Source organism: Pan troglodytes, chromosome 17 (assembly GCF_028858775.2).
Source record: "Pan troglodytes isolate AG18354 chromosome 17, NHGRI_mPanTro3-v2.0_pri, whole genome shotgun sequence".
Classification (NCBI taxonomy): Eukaryota; Metazoa; Chordata; class Mammalia; order Primates; family Hominidae; genus Pan; species Pan troglodytes.
In genome coordinates, this window is record NC_072415.2 from 68,759,165 (window position 1) to 68,774,654 (window position 15,490).

General features: G+C 39.9%; 1 protein-coding gene across 10 annotated transcripts in view; it reads left to right on the forward strand.

Annotated features, from left to right (window-relative positions):
* Positions 1-15,490, forward strand: part of MALT1 (MALT1 paracaspase) — an 80,670-nt gene that overhangs the window by 22,992 nt on the left and 42,188 nt on the right. For 6 of the 10 annotated variants that reach the window (XM_063795762.1, XM_063795763.1, XM_063795764.1 and 3 more), the window contains 2 exons: positions 2,167-2,288; positions 6,239-6,389. In XM_063795762.1, coding sequence (XP_063651832.1) covers positions 2,167-2,288; positions 6,239-6,389 — 273 coding nt within the window. Of the gene's footprint in view, positions 1-2,166; positions 2,289-6,238; positions 6,390-15,185; positions 15,365-15,490 lie in introns of all 10 variants that reach the window. The other 4 variants (XM_523938.9, XM_001141643.8, XM_063795761.1 and 1 more) reach the window with 1 other exon arrangement.

A 15,490-nucleotide genomic window follows, 5' to 3' on the forward strand; every position in this document is an offset into this window, starting at 1 on the left:
ACTATATTTACTAAAGATTTTCTAGGGCTTCTCGAGGCCCTCAAATGTGCTAGTTATACAATAAATATTTACTCATTTTTAATTTTGCTTTTATTTAGTATCTTTGTGCTGTGACTTTCATGAACATTATTTTTTTTCCTAGAAAGTTTAGTACCTTTGATGTATTAAGATTACTGTTATTTACACTGTTTCCTTTTTACTTGTAATCTTGTTTTGTTTCTTTGCATTGGTGGGTGGTAGAAGAAAAAGACACTGTTATGAGGTCACATTCAGTATAGACAAGGAAAGAAAATAAAAGTAGGTGCAGGAAATTAAGTTTTATAAGTTTTAATTATCTTTTTCCTTCCTTCCTAAAAGCCAGCTAACGCAGTTTTATTAATTACAACTTTTGCAAATGTAAGCTTTTCTAGCTTTGGTTTCTTTTATGTCAGTTATCTATTGCTGCATAATAAATTACCCCCAAGTCAGAAGTGAAAAACAACAACTGTTTATTATCTCACACAGTTTCTGAGGATAGTAGTCCAGAAGTGGCTTAGCTGGGTAGTCCTGGCTGAGGGTCTCTCGTGAGGCGGCAGTCAGACTGTCAGCCAGGTCTGCAGTTATCTGAAGGTTTCCCCAGGGTTGGAGGATCTTCTCAGATGGCTCTCTCACAGGTGTTGTCAAGAGACCTCATTTCCTCACTGGCTGTGGCGGGAGATCTGTTTCTTTCTGTAGAGATATGGTTTGGCTGTATTCCCACCCAAATCTTATCTTGAATTCCCACGTATTGTGGGAGGGACCTGGTGGGAGGTAATTGAATCGTGGGGGCAGGTCTTTCTCTGCTGTTCTTGTGATAGTGAATAAGTCTCATGAGATCTGATGGTTTTATAAAGGGGAGTTTCCCTGCCCGCACCTTCTTCTCGTTTGTCTGCCGCCATGTGAGACATGCCTTTCACCTTCCACCATGATTGTGAGTCCTCCCTAGCCACGTAGAACTGTAAGTCTATTAAACCTCTTTCTTTTGTAAATTGCCCAGTCGTGGGTATGCCTTTATCAGGAGTGTGAAACGGACTAATACTCTTACCACTTGAGCCTCTCTGCAGGGCTACCTGAATGGCCTCCTGCCACAGTCATGTGCTTCCCTGGGGCGAGTGAGTGAGAGAGAGGCAAGAGAAGGAGTTGGGGGTGTTCCATTATTGACTAGGATTTTCTTCCAAATTCCTGTCAAAAGTCTTCCAAGCTTAGATATTGGCAGTTATTCCTCAAATGAGGAATGTTTGTGTCACAGGTATATCAAATATATATCTCACTGCTCTGTTTCTGTGTCTTTCTCTTCCAAAATCGTTTTCATTTCAATGCTAAATAATAATGCAGTTATTTGAAGACGTTTTCAATGGTGTTGTCTTTGTCCATTGCATGCTTCCATAATACAGTACCACAGACTGGGTAATTTTTAAAGAACAGACATTTATTTCTCACAGTTTTGGAGCCTGGGAAGTCCATGATCAAAGAACCAGCTTCTGATGAAGGTTTTCTTGCTGTGTCCTCACATGGCAGAAAAGAGAGAGAACCTACCTGCAAACCCCGTTATTACAGCGGCATTAATTCATTCGTGAGGGTAGAGCCTCTCGCTAGGCCCTACCTCCCAACATTGTTACATTGGGGATTCAGTTTCCAGCGCATGAATTTGGGGGCACACATTCAGACAATAGCAGACATTGCAACTTAACACTTCTGTTACTAACAGTGCACGTAACTTGACTGAAGTGGCAGCCGTATGAGCATTTATGACCAAACATTTCCATGAGCTAACACTGAGAACTACCCTGTGGCTGTGCCTGACAGGCATCTGTTATAAGGTGCATCCTGATTTCAGAAGTGTTAGAATATGGGGAAAAAAAGCTTCTAGAAATTGAAGAAATATGGTAAATAATTTTCTCCCCCACCCAATCATGGGGAAGTACAATAGATCAAAGTCTTCTGCAAGTAAGTTTCTTTCCTCTGATTTTACAAAAGCTGCAACTCACAAAGTGTAAATTGATTGAGAAGGAGATGTGAATGAGTGATTTATGACAAAGATAAATATGCAGGTTATTTCTAAAATGTTTCAATTTTTGGTTTCAGATGTATAAACAAGGAAAATCCCTCTTTTGTGACTTTAATTTTTTTTTTTTTTTTTTTTTTTAGGAATAAAGATTACTATAAACCCAGAGTCAAAGGCAGTCTTGGCTGGACAGTTTGTGAAACTGTGTTGCCGGGCAACTGGACATCCTTTTGTTCAATATCAGTGGTTCAAAATGAATAAAGAGGTAATTTTTAAAATATATCTTTTAATTCTTCCAAGGAGAGAGAATGATAGAGAATTAATTAACATTATCGTCCTAAATGTAGTTTTAACAGTTTGGTAAAAGAGTCTGATAGACATTGCTAGGTTATTACTGAAGTAGTCAATAGTCATTATTTTGGTAAGACAGTTCCAGAATTGTCTCATGAAAACATTGTAAACAATAATGAAATTAGTTCTCCACTCTAAAAATTGTGGAAAATAGGGATTACTTAGGGCAACAGTGTTAGCGAGTATAAAACATCACCAGTACATTCTTGTGTATACAAACTCTTCACAACAGATTATGTTCCAACCAAAATCTTTAAAAGATTTTCAAGGCTATATGGAAAGTTAATGTGCTATTCTTTTTAAGAATTCCACATCACTGTTTTATCTGTATCAGAAGATTTAGGACCTTGTGGTAGATTCTGAAGTAAAATTCAGAATGGCAGAATGGGCCATTTATTCCTTTTGTGAAATGATTGGATCCCTGCAGCACCCAACAAATAATTTAAATTCACATTTTAGAATTCTCTTTTCTTCAGAGTTCCTTGAGCCATCTTGCACTGGGGATTTCTCAGTGGGCTGGCTGCCTGCATTGTGTCCCACTTCTGTGGGCTTTTATCTTCGATCCCCCCATCCCTCTCTATCCTCCTCCCACTTCCACGGTACCTTGAAAGTCCATACTCTTTTCACTCTGTTAGTCCCAGTAATTCAGCTTTCTTCCAAACTTGATGTCACGTCTCCCTTTGCAAATCTGAAACTAAATAAAAGCTGTTCTGAGAATGACTTTTCCTTTAATTGGATTGCCTCATACTGTAGGTGAATTCTGTGGTTTTATACGATTTTGTTTCCGTCTGTTACACAGAGGTAAGACAGAGCAACTGTGGAATGTAGTAAAAAGATTGCATGTAGCTTTGGCACTAGATAGGTCTGTGTTGGAACTCTGACTGCCATTATTAGCCATGTGAATTCCTATCATCAGAGGTTGTGAGAATTAAGTAGACAGGATGTTTTACGTGCCTAGGCTCTTGAAAGATTGTACCTAAAGGTATTTTTTTATCATATTTTCTCAATTGCAAAGTTACTTTCATTTTATTAAATGCCCTTTGAGGAGAAATAGTGGAAAAACCCTACTAAATTAAGTATATCATTTGTAAGCTATGTCCTGATTGGAGAAAGGTAGAAATGTAGGGGATGGAAAATGCATCTTAGAGTTGAAGAGTTGTAATGGATTTTAAAACTCTTAAGTTTTGTAAAACCACATGATCATAGGAGTATTGTAGGAGATGTTTACTTAACAAGTGCTTGTTGAGCACCTGTTTTGTGCCGGGCCATGTTCTAGGTGTGATGATACAGCACTGACCAGAAGGTCTCTGCCCTCAAAGAGCTTACACGCCAGTGGGGACAGAGCAAGTACTGTTAATTCCTGTGAGTTAAGAGCTATGAGGAAAATCAACAGGGTGGCGACATAATATGAGAAGCTACTAAGGTTTTAAGCAAGGGAAGTAACATGGTAGGATTCGTGGGTTTTTTTTGTTGTTGTTGTTGTTTTGTTTTTGTTTTTGTTTTTGTTTTTGAGATGGAGTCTTGCTCTGTCGCCAGGCTGGAGTGCAGTGGCGCGATGTTGGCTCACTGCAACCTCCGCCTCCCCGGTTCAAATGATTACCCTGCCTCAGCCTTCTGAGTAGCTGGGATTACAGGCGCGCATCACCACGCCCAGCTAATTTTTTGTGTTTTAGGAGAGACGGGGTTTCACCATGTTGGCCAGGGTGGTTTCAATCTCCTGATCTCGTGATCCGCCTGCCTCAGCCTCCCAAAGTGCTGGGATTACAGGCGTGAGCTATCGCACCCGACTAGGATTCATGTTTTTAAAACATAAACTTGCTGCTTGAAGGAAGCAGAGAACAGCAAGATGAGCAGTTGTCTAATACCTGTGCTTGACTGGAAGTAGCAGTAGCGTGGAGAAGAGAAGGTGGATCACAGTGCATAATTCAGTGTATATTTTAGAGAGAGTCAACTAAGCTGACAGATTAGATGTAGAGCATGGGGAGAAGGAAGAGAAATCAAGGATGACCCCTTAGGCTTTCCACATGAGCATCTGAGATGTGTTATATACTGAGGTGTTGAAGATTGGAAAATTAATTGACAGAAGACAGATTAATGGAGAAAAAGCTTATTTGTGTGCATGCAAGAGCTTTCAGAAGGAGTAGCTTGCTAACTGGTTAAGTTATGTAGCTAATTTAGTAGGGAAAGGCAGGGGCCCTGTGAGCATAATGGATGGGTTTCTTCAGGAAAGACAAAGGGGAGAAGAACAAGGGAAGATAGCAAAGTTTGTGGTAATGTTGTTCATGCAGGCACCAGTGGTATCTCCTCTTCATTGTGACCGTAAAGTCCCCAAAGAGAGATTTATGGTAGTTTTACTCTTGGTCTGTTTCTTGGGGGTAAAAGCTGCCCCAAGAGGGAATTTATGGCAGCCTCATTTCCCAGAACTTTCTGTTTTGGGGCAGATAAAGGAAGACTGAGAAGACTTCTTTCTGTATCTGTTGAGTCCCAGATGTCTTCAGTTTAATATAATCTTCATACCAACTCAGGGGTTCTGAGTGGGTCTCCACAGATCTTCAGCCCAAGTAGCCTTTGTTAAGAGGATACATCTTCCATTTTAACAGGAGGGAACAGAGCAGTTATAAATAGGTACAGACATGGATAGGTTTGTGATTTGTTGGCAGAAAAAGGAGGTAATTTCTGTCTGAAGTCAGTGCCTAAGAGAACTAGGATTACAGGAAGTTTGAGGAAAGAGTATACATCAATAGTCTAGAAGGAAAACACACTTAGGACAATATAGTAGGATTGTCAGGCAGTTGTAAGTGCAGCCTGTCATCCCAGTTGTCACATCCTGAGCAAAATACTCTTGCTTTGGTGTAGGTACTGAAAGGGGAGAGAGTAGAGTTCAGTAACTTGGGGTTTGGAGAGGGAGGAGATGAGCTTGTTAAAGTACAGGTTGAATATCCCTTGTCTGAAATGCTTGAGACCGGAAGTATTTCAGATTTTGGATTTTTTTTAGGTGCTGAAATATTTGCATTGTATACTTAAAAGTTCAGCATCCCAAATCTGAAATGTTCCAGTGAGCATGATGGAGGTGCTCAAAGAGTTTTGAATTTGGGAGTATTTCAGATTTTAAATCATCAGATTAACCTGTTCTTTGCAAAGGAGTTATTGTAATGAGGCACTTGAGTAAGCCCCTTGGCAATGTGCCAAAGTTGGGTGTAGCTGATCAATTGCTGGGAGCAGAAAAAGCATTAATAAAAGAAACCTTACTATTGGAGGTGGGGACTGTGGATGGCCATCCCGTCTTACTGTCTCATTGATATGCTTTCCATAGCTCTTCTCTGTCTAGACCTTGAAGGAAATTGGATATTGTTTGGTTAAGGAGCTTATCCTCTTACAGAATTTTGCAGATCAGAAGGTCCGGGGTCTCAAGGTGAAATAACTTGCCCACGTCTTCCCAGCTAATGTGGTCAGAGCTGAAAGCAATAGCCAAGCCCAATTCTCTGTGTTTTCTCTATGCCGCTGTGGTGTTTGTATGTTGTATGGCTGCTAAACTCATAAATGTTGCAGTTGTAGATTCTTTCAGTACTCAGTGATTGATCTCTTAAATGCCAGAGCAAATAGTTTTCTGTTAGTGAGCCTTTGGAAGATGTTTGGGGGCCAGCTTAACTCTCTGGTTTATGGATTTGTAAAAGACTGGATTTTTAATACTTCAGTCCTAAATAACTCAAAGCGTTACTGTTTTTAACTCAGAAATGTTTTAGAACTTGGGGGGAAAATGTTGCACTTTCAAAGCTTCATACTGAAATCATAGATTTTGTACAGCATATTTTGTAAGGTGTGTTTTTGATGAGTCATCCACTTCTCTTATTGATTCTTTCACAGATTCCAAATGGAAATACATCAGAGCTTATTTTTAATGCAGTGCATGTAAAAGATGCAGGCTTTTATGTCTGTCGAGTTAATAACAATTTCACCTTTGAATTCAGCCAGTGGTCACAGCTGGATGTTTGCGACGTCCCAGAGAGCTTCCAGAGTAAGTAACGAAAGAAGCTGAATGTTGGGATGGGGATTCCCCATATTTTATTTTATTTTAAATGTTTACTTTTAAACAATTTCAAAGTATCAAAAAAAGCATAGCAAAATTTCACATAGGTACTTCATCCATTATAATGTCAACCATTGTTAAGATTTGATCCATGTGCTTTGTCTTTCTTTTTTTTTTTTAATTTAGTTTTTGGTTTTGTTGTTTTTTGTTTTTTAAGACAAAGTCTTTTTGTTGCCCAGGCTGGAGTGCAGTGGTGCCATCTGATCTCAGCTCACTGCAACTTCCGCCTCCCAGGTTCAAGTGATTCCTCTTGCCTTAGCCTCCTGAGTAGCTGGGATTACAGGCACATGCTATCACACCTGGGTAATTTTTGTATTTTTAGTAGAAGTGGGGTTTCACCATGTTGGCCAGGCTGGTCTTGAACTCCCGACCTCAGGTGACCCACCCGCCTCAGCCTCCTGAAGTGCTGGGATTACAGGTGTGAGCCAGCATGCCTGGCCTGCTTTAATTGTCCTTCTGTGTGTGTGCGTGCACGTTCACACATGCACACACACATATATGTGTGTGTGCAGATACTTTAGGATGACATAGACAGGCCTCAGTCTGGTCCCTGCCACTGACCTCTTCAAGTTTGCCTTCCTTCGTGTTCCATTACTCTGCCCTCACACACGGCACCTATATTCAACTTAGTTTCTCCCTGCTGCTTCCGTGGTCTCGAAATGTCTTGCATATTCACACTCCACATCTTTGCATCACTTCTTCCTTCCATCTTGAATACCTTTTCTGTCTGTCATACTTTTATGACTCTTTCAAGCCTCAGCTCCCTCTGCTGCCTTGGCATTCTGATTTTACCTCTATTATAGAACTCGTTGCATTGATTTTGAAATTATTTGTTTGCTAGCTGTCTGAGCAGTGTAGGGATAAGGAGTTCCCTTTTCTCTTTCTAGTTCTTAGAACAAAGCCTGGCAGGTAGTAGTCGCTTACCAGTTATGCAATTCATTGACCACCCTCATGAGGCACAGCCTTGGGCTTCGATGTTACAGCTATTTTAAACTAAGCATGAGAGAGAGCCCCTGACCCCAAACTACTTACACAACTATCAGGAAAGATTATCTGCTGCAATAGAAAGCAGGAAGACTTTCTTGCTACCACCTCTTTCTCCCAAAAGTTAATCTTTTGAACGTATTTCTATATTTTGGTTGTTTGTGTTGTCAGGCTTGTCTCCCTATCTAACTGAACTCCTGAAGGGAAAGTCTCGGTCTTAATAATCTTTCGTAAAAACAAACACTCATTAACCATTAGCACTCAGTAGATGTTTGTTGACAGAATGAAGAACCAGGGTGAATTCTGTTTAACAAAGTAGAGATGGAAATATTTCCATCAAAAACATTTAATATTCTTACATTTAAAGCACAAATTCAAAGCTACCTAAAAATCTCTGAAGGATTCTTGATATCTAGAACACTTCCTTATTTAAGAAACAGATTGTGGATCTGGCATGGTAGCTCACACCCAGTACTTTGGGAAGCTGGGGTGCTGGGGCGGGTGAATCACTTGAGGCCAGGGGTTCAAGACCACGCTGAGCAACATGGCAAAACCCTATCTCTACAAAAAAAATGCAAAAAAAAAAAAAAAAAATGGGGCCTGATGGTGCACACCTGTAGTCGCAGCGACTCAGGAGGCTGAGGTGTGAGGATCACTCAAGCCCGGGAGGCGGAGGTTGCAGTGAGCTGAGATCACACCAGTGCACTCCAGCCTAGGTGACATAGCAAGACCCTATCTCAAAAAATAAGAAAAAGAAACATTGTGAAACTAACATCATGGAAAAATGCTATTTCCTGAAGTTACTCTTACTCATGAATACTAAATATGATCATTATAAAAAGTAGATCAGTAGATAAGCACATAGCATTTGAGACCTGATAGTCTTGAGTTCTATAATTAGGATATGAATCAAGAAGAGGTCAGTTTGTTATGAATTTGAATGTTGTGGTCTTCAGTTTTGTAGGAGAAAAAACTCTCATATAGTAGTCTTGCTGCTCACTTTTCAATTCTTTTCCATAATGCGTATTTTTCTCCCAAACTATTGTATTGCTCCTAAAAAATTATCTTGTGGAAAAAAACTCTAGCATTGATGTCAGCACTAAAGTCCATGTAGTGTATCGTTCACTGCAAGGAAACATTCATCAGACTGCTTTGCTACTCACTCTGCTCCATCTTTTTAGTTCAATAACTAGCATTGATCAAGACAAAAAACCAGTCTCCTCTAAAGAGTAGTTGTCAGATATTATTTTGTTTATTTGGTGCACAGTCAAGAACCATGTTCTTTGTTGTATTTGCTGGACAAAAAGAAGGATAGGGAGGAAAACACTTTTTGTTAAAAGAGTTAAAATGCTGCTGTCTCATTCTTTTCTCTCACTTTAGTCTTCCGTAAACTCAAATGACGTTAAGGTTGTTGAGAAATAAAATATCGGTCAGGCGCGGTGCCTCACACCAGTAATCCCAGCACTTTGGGAGGCCGAGGCGGGCAGATCACGAGGTCGGGAGTTTGAGACCAGCCTGACCAACATGGTGAAACCCTGTCTCTACTAAAAATACAAAAATTAGCTGGGTGTGGTGGCCCGTGACTGTAATCCCAGCTACTCAGGAGGCTGAGGCAGTAGAATCGCTTGAACCCAGGGGACAGAGGTTGCAGTGAGCCAAGATCGCACCATGGCACTCCAGCCTGGGTGACAGAGTGAGACTCCATCTCAAAAAAAAAAAAAGAAAATATCACCATTTTCTTTAAATAAAAAATACCTCATGCACCTCTGCATTAGCCCATTCTCACACTGCTATAGAGGTACTATCTGAGATTGGGTAATTTATAAACAGAAGAGTTTTAATTGACTCACAGTTCTGCATGGCTGGGGAGGCCTCAGGAAACTTACAATCATGGTGGAAGGTGAAAGGAAAGCAAGGCATGTCTTACATGGTGGTAGGAGGGAGAGAGAGCAAACAGGGGAAATGCCAGACATGTAAATAACCAGATCTGTGAGAACTCACTGTCACGAGAACAGCATGGGGGAAACTGCCCCCATGATCCAATCGCTTCCCACCAGGTCCCTCCCTCAACATGTGGGGATTACAGTTCGAGATGAAATTTGGGTGGGGACACAGCCAACCCATATCAACCTTTCTCAATTTTATTTAACTTTTTTATCCCATTTTTTATTAAGGGGTAATTTATATACAGTACAATGTACAGATACATGTACAGTCCAGTGAGTTTTAACATATATATAACATGGGTATATGTACCCATTTAACATATATATAGTCATTGACCAGTCTAGATATTTTATATTCAGCTTCTTCCACTCAGCATAATGTTTTTAAAATTTACTCATGTTGTTCAGTGTATCATTAGGCAGTCCCATCTTTTTGCTGAGTAACATTCCATTGTATGGATTGACTAGTTTGTTTATTCATTCTCCTGTTGATAGACATTTAGTTTGTGTCCAGTTTTGGAATATTATGAATAAAGCTATGATGAATATTCTCATACAAGGCCTTTTCTGGACATATGTTTTATTTCTTCTGGATAGTTACATAGAAGTGGAATTGCTGAATCATAGAATAGATATATGTTTAATTTTTCTTAACTGCCAAAGTTTCCAAAATAGTTTACCATTTTGCATTACCACCAACAGCGTATAAGATTTCAGGTTACTCGCCCCATATCTTGGCCAACATTGCTTGTTAGCTCTTATTGATGAATTAAGCTTTTGGTCATTATGAAATACTCCTTTATCTCTGGTAATCCTCTTTGTCTTGAAGTTTACTTTGTGTGATACTAATATAGCCATGGAAGCTTTCTTTTTTGTTTTGTTTTGAGAGGGGGTCTCACTCTGTCACCGAGGTTGGAGTGCAGTGGCACGATCATGGCTCACTGCAACCTCTGCCTCCCAGGCTCAAATGATCCTCCTACCTCAGCCTCCTGAGTAACTGGGACCACACACATGCACCACTGCACCTGGCTAATTTTTTGTATTTTTGGTAGAGACGGGATTTCATCATGTTGCCCAGGCTGGTCTCAAGCGATCCGCCCACCTCGGCCTCCCAAAGTGCTGGGATTACTGGCATGAGCCACCGCGCCTGGCCAGAACCATGGCATTTCTTTCATAAGCTTTTTTGTATAGTATATATTTTTCATTCTTTTAGTTTGGAATGTCTTTGTTTAAAGTTTCATTTTAGATGACAGAATACAGGTAAGTGTTGCTTTTTGCTCTAGTCTAGAAAAAAGTCTCTTTCAAGGTGTTTAGTCCATTTACATATAATGTGATTATGTTTAAGTCTGACATCTTGATGTTCGTTTTCAGTTAGTCTCATCTGTTCTCTTTTGATCCTCCTTTCCTGACCTCTTTTGGACTGGGATTACAGGTGTGAGCCACCGCGCCCGGCCAAAAAAGCATTTTTTAATATTCCATTTTATCTCCTTTATTGACTTTAGCTGTGTCTTAGTGTTATGTTTTAGTGGCTGTTTTAGAGATTACAGTATGCCTCTAACTTATTGTAGTAAACCTTCTACATATTCTACCTTAAAATATAAGAACCTTATATAGTATACCTTCATTGTGCCCATTGTATATTTGTTGTCATATATTTTACTTCGACATTTACTTTTGAGCAATCTTGTAAAGGTACGTGTGTGTGTTTGTGTGTGTGTGTATATATATATATTTATTTATTTTTATTATTATACTTAAGTTTTAGGGTACATGTGCACATTGTGCAGGTTAGTTACATATGTATACATGTGCCATGCTGGTGCGCTGCACCCACTATCTCGTCATCTAGCATTAGGTATATCTCCCAATGCTATCCCTCCCCCCTCCCCCCACCCCACAACAGTCCCCAGAGTGTGATATTCCCCTTCCTGTGTCCATGTGATCTCATTGTTCAGTTCCCACCTATGAGTGAGAATATGCAGTGTTTGGTTTTTTGTTCTTGGGATAGTTTACTGAGAATGATGATTTCCAATTTCATCCATGTCCCTACAAAGGACATGAACTCATCATTTTTTATGGCTGCATAGTATTCCATGGTGTATATGTGCCACATTTTCTTAATCCAGTCTATCATTATTGGACATTTGGGTTGGTTCCAAGTCTTTGTTATCGTGAATAATGCCGCAATAAACATATGTGTGCATGTGTCTTCATAGCAGCATGATTTATAGTCCTTTGGGTATATACCCAGTAATGAGATGGCTGGGTCAAATGGTATTTCCAGTTCTAGATCACTGAGGAATCGCCACACTGACTTCCACAATGGTTGAACTAGTTTACAGTCCCACCAATAGTGTAAAAGTGTTCCTATTTCTCCACATCCTCTCCAGCACCTGTTGTTTCCTGACTTTCTGAGATGGAGTCTCTCTCTGTCGCCCAGGCTGGAGTGCGGTGGCACGATCTCGGCTCACTGCAAGCTCTGCCTCCCGAGTTCACGCCATTCTCCTGCCTCAGGCTCCCGAGTAGGTGGGACTACAGGCGCCCGCCACCACGCCTGGCTAATTTTTTGTATTTTTTGGTAGAGACGGGGTGAGTCACTCTTATCACCCACGCTGGAGTGCAGTGGCGCGATCTCGGCTCACTGAAACCTCTGCCGCCCAGATTCAACTGATTCTCCTGCCTCAGCCTCCTGAGTAGCTGGGATAACAGGTGCTTGCCACTGTGCCCGGGTAATTTTTGTATTTTTAGTAAAGATGGCTTTTCACCAGCTTGGCCAGGCTGGTCTTGAACTCCTGACCTAATGATCCACCTGCCTCGGCCTCCCAAACTTCTGGGATTACAGGCGTGAGCCACTGCGCCCAGCCCACGTGTGTATAATTTTTAAAGATTTTGTTTAAAATATTCACTGACATAGTTACCTGTTGTGGCACTCTTGAGTCTTTCCTTCTGACCCAGGTTGCTATCAAGTAAAATTTCCCTTCTGGCTGAAGAATTCCTCTTAACACTTCTTATGGTTACGGTCTGCTGTTTTTCTGTAATAATTTGTAAAAATTATTTGTGAAATAATTTGTAGACAAATTATCTCAGCATTTGAATTCTGTTAATCTGTTGTCTTCATTTTTGAAGGATATTTTCGTCGTGTATAGAATTTTAGAGGTGTGTTGGTTTGTTTTCACCACTTTAAAGATGCCATTCCATTGTCTTTTGGCCTCCATTGTTTATCATGGAAATTTATTTATTCCTTTTATAATTGCTCCCTTGAATTTTTCCTGCTTGGAATTCTCTGATTCTTGGACCTGTAAGTTATCTTTCATCGATTTTGAATCATTTTTAGCCATAATCTCCAAATATTTTTCTTCTACTTTCTTTCTGGGACTCTTAATTATATGTATGTTAGACTATTTGATATTGTCCCACAGATCTTGTAAGCTCTTTTTTTTTTCTTTCCTTCACTTTATCTCTTTTGTTTCCAGTTAGATTTCTTTTAACCTGTTTTCAAGATTACTGATTTTTTGGTGTGACCAGTTTGCTGGTAAGCCCATCAAATTCACTGATGAGTGGAAATCTTGATATTTTAAATTTCTGTTATTTCCATTTGGCTCTTTTTTTTTCTTCAATTTCTCACTGCTGAAATTGTAAGTTGGCCACCATCTTCTGTGCAAGTTGATTAACTGCCTTTTTCTCCAGATCCTTTAAGATGTTTATCTTCGAATTAATGTGAGTCTCTATCTGATAATTCCAGAATGTAGGTCAGCTCTGCTTTTCTTTTTCTTTCTTTTTTTTTTTTAACAAGTAAACATGGTTTATTTTAGAAATGTGAGGCTATTTCAACATTAGAAAATTTTTTTTTAAATTATACTTTAAGTTTTGGGATACGTGTACAGAACGTGCAGGTTTGTTACATAGGTATACACATGCCATGGTGGTTTGCTGCACCCATTAACCTGTCATCTACATTAGGTATTTCTCCTAATGCTGTCCCTACCCTAGCTCCCCAGCCCCTGACAGGGTTACATTTTCTTTCTTCTTCATAAGTCTCATAATTATTTATTCAATGCTGAACATTGAGTATAAAAGAAAAATAGCATTAACATATGAGATTAACATATTACACATTAACATATAGAGATTGAAATTAATATTTTTATGCCCAGGAACTAGACACACCCCTCATAATGGCTACTAGAATAGGGGTATGAGTCCATCCAGTTTGTAGTTGTTAGGTCTGTGCTTTAGATGTATTCAGTTTACTACTGACGGAATTGAGGGTAGAATGAGGATTTCCCTTTGGCAGGACTGAAATTGACATATCGAGAAGACTAGAAATCTCTGTTTTACAGCTCTAGTGCCAAACTGCAAGAGATCTCTCTCCACTTTATATCCAGAGTCTCAGCTTATTGGACCACTGAAGCATTTTTGTTCACCAACCCTACCCTTATCTCTTCTATGTCTCAGGGGGTCTGAGACCCCCCCTGCCTAGCTGCCTTGCCCCCAGCCAGCCTTGGAAAGGAAAGGCACTGCATTCACTGAGGGCCTCGTGGGCCTCCAAGGGTTTCCCTCAGGCCTCTGTTGTGCCATCAGCCTTCAACAGGCCCTGTGGACCTGCACTTCACAGGTGATCTTTTAGCTCTCCTCTCCTCCTTCGCCTTCTGCAAGAGCACTTTTGAGAAGGGCCCAAGAGAGGGAGTTGGTGAGTGAGGCAGAATCTTTTGCAGCTGGGGTTCCTTGAGGATCTAATTGGTCATGCCCGCTAGGGGTGACCAGCCATCTGGTTTTCCCAGGACTTTCCTAGTCTTAGCACTTTTAAGTGCTGTATTCTGGGAAACCTTTCTGTCCTAGGCAAACTGAGACCACTGGTTACCCTAATGCCAGCTCACAGTCTGCCTTTAAAATTTTGTAAAACATTCAGCTGGCTTACCCTTCCTTGTCAACTCAGTTCTAAAGGCATTAGGTGGCGCCAAACATGGTAGACATTTGTGTGGGGTGGGAGGCAGTGGGAAGGGACTGGGATGACCCAGAGCAGGATATCAAAGCCCAGGTAAGGTGTCCATGTGGGAGTGGAACAGTCTCCAGAAATAATCCTGATGAATTAAGAGAGCAATGTATATCTTTCTAGACTATTTTTGTGCATGTAATAATATATCTATAAATGGAATCATATTCATTCAATGAATATTACTGATCACCTGTAATGTGTTAGACACTGAGTTTCATAATGGAGACTTGTTGCATAAAATTGACAAGCTCTTTGCCTTCAGGAAACTTAAAGAGTATTAAATGAGTGTTAAGTAAATGATGTCTAATATCTGCCTGGGGTAGAAATGTTAGTGATAACTCACCAATATTTATTCAGTGTGGGTTACAAAACTTATTTCAGTATGTCAAAGAACGGAACTTAGAGCTTTCCATGTTAAATGCCAATATCGTTCAAGATGTTAATAAGTTGTTTGCCTCGATCAAAAAGATTCTGCAGCCAAACACATTTAGAAGACACTTGAACTATATTCCTCTCCTTAATTGACAATTCATACTAACACTTTTAAAGCTTTGAGAAGTCCTGCAATCGAGAAATGTGTTTAACCCAGAATTTTCTAAGTTTATTTGTCCACAGCATTCTTTTGGCCACAGAATATCTCGTAATATTTCTATGAGTGCTATAGTTTTTTTAAACAGTTTGGGAAATGTTATTAAAGATTGTAACAAATGAAGGGGGAACTTGACACATCTCTTTAATTATAGGGAAATTTTATTTTTATTTTTAACCTAGAGATTTTATTTTTTCTTTTAATTTAAGGAAGTGTTGATGGCGTCTCTGAATCCAAGTTGCAAATCTGTGTTGAACCAACTTCCCAAAAGCTGATGCCAGGCAGCACATTGGTTTTACAGTGTGTTGCTGTTGGAAGCCCTATTCCTCACTACCAGTGGTTCAAAAATGAATTACCATTAACACATGAGACCAAAAAGCTATACATGGTAGGAAGTTGATTTTGGGGTCTTTTGGGGGAGTTAACATGTAAAACAAATGGTACAATTGAAATATAAGGTGAACATTAAAACTCATATCCTTTCAGATGTTTTAATGTTTTCAGTATTTTTATT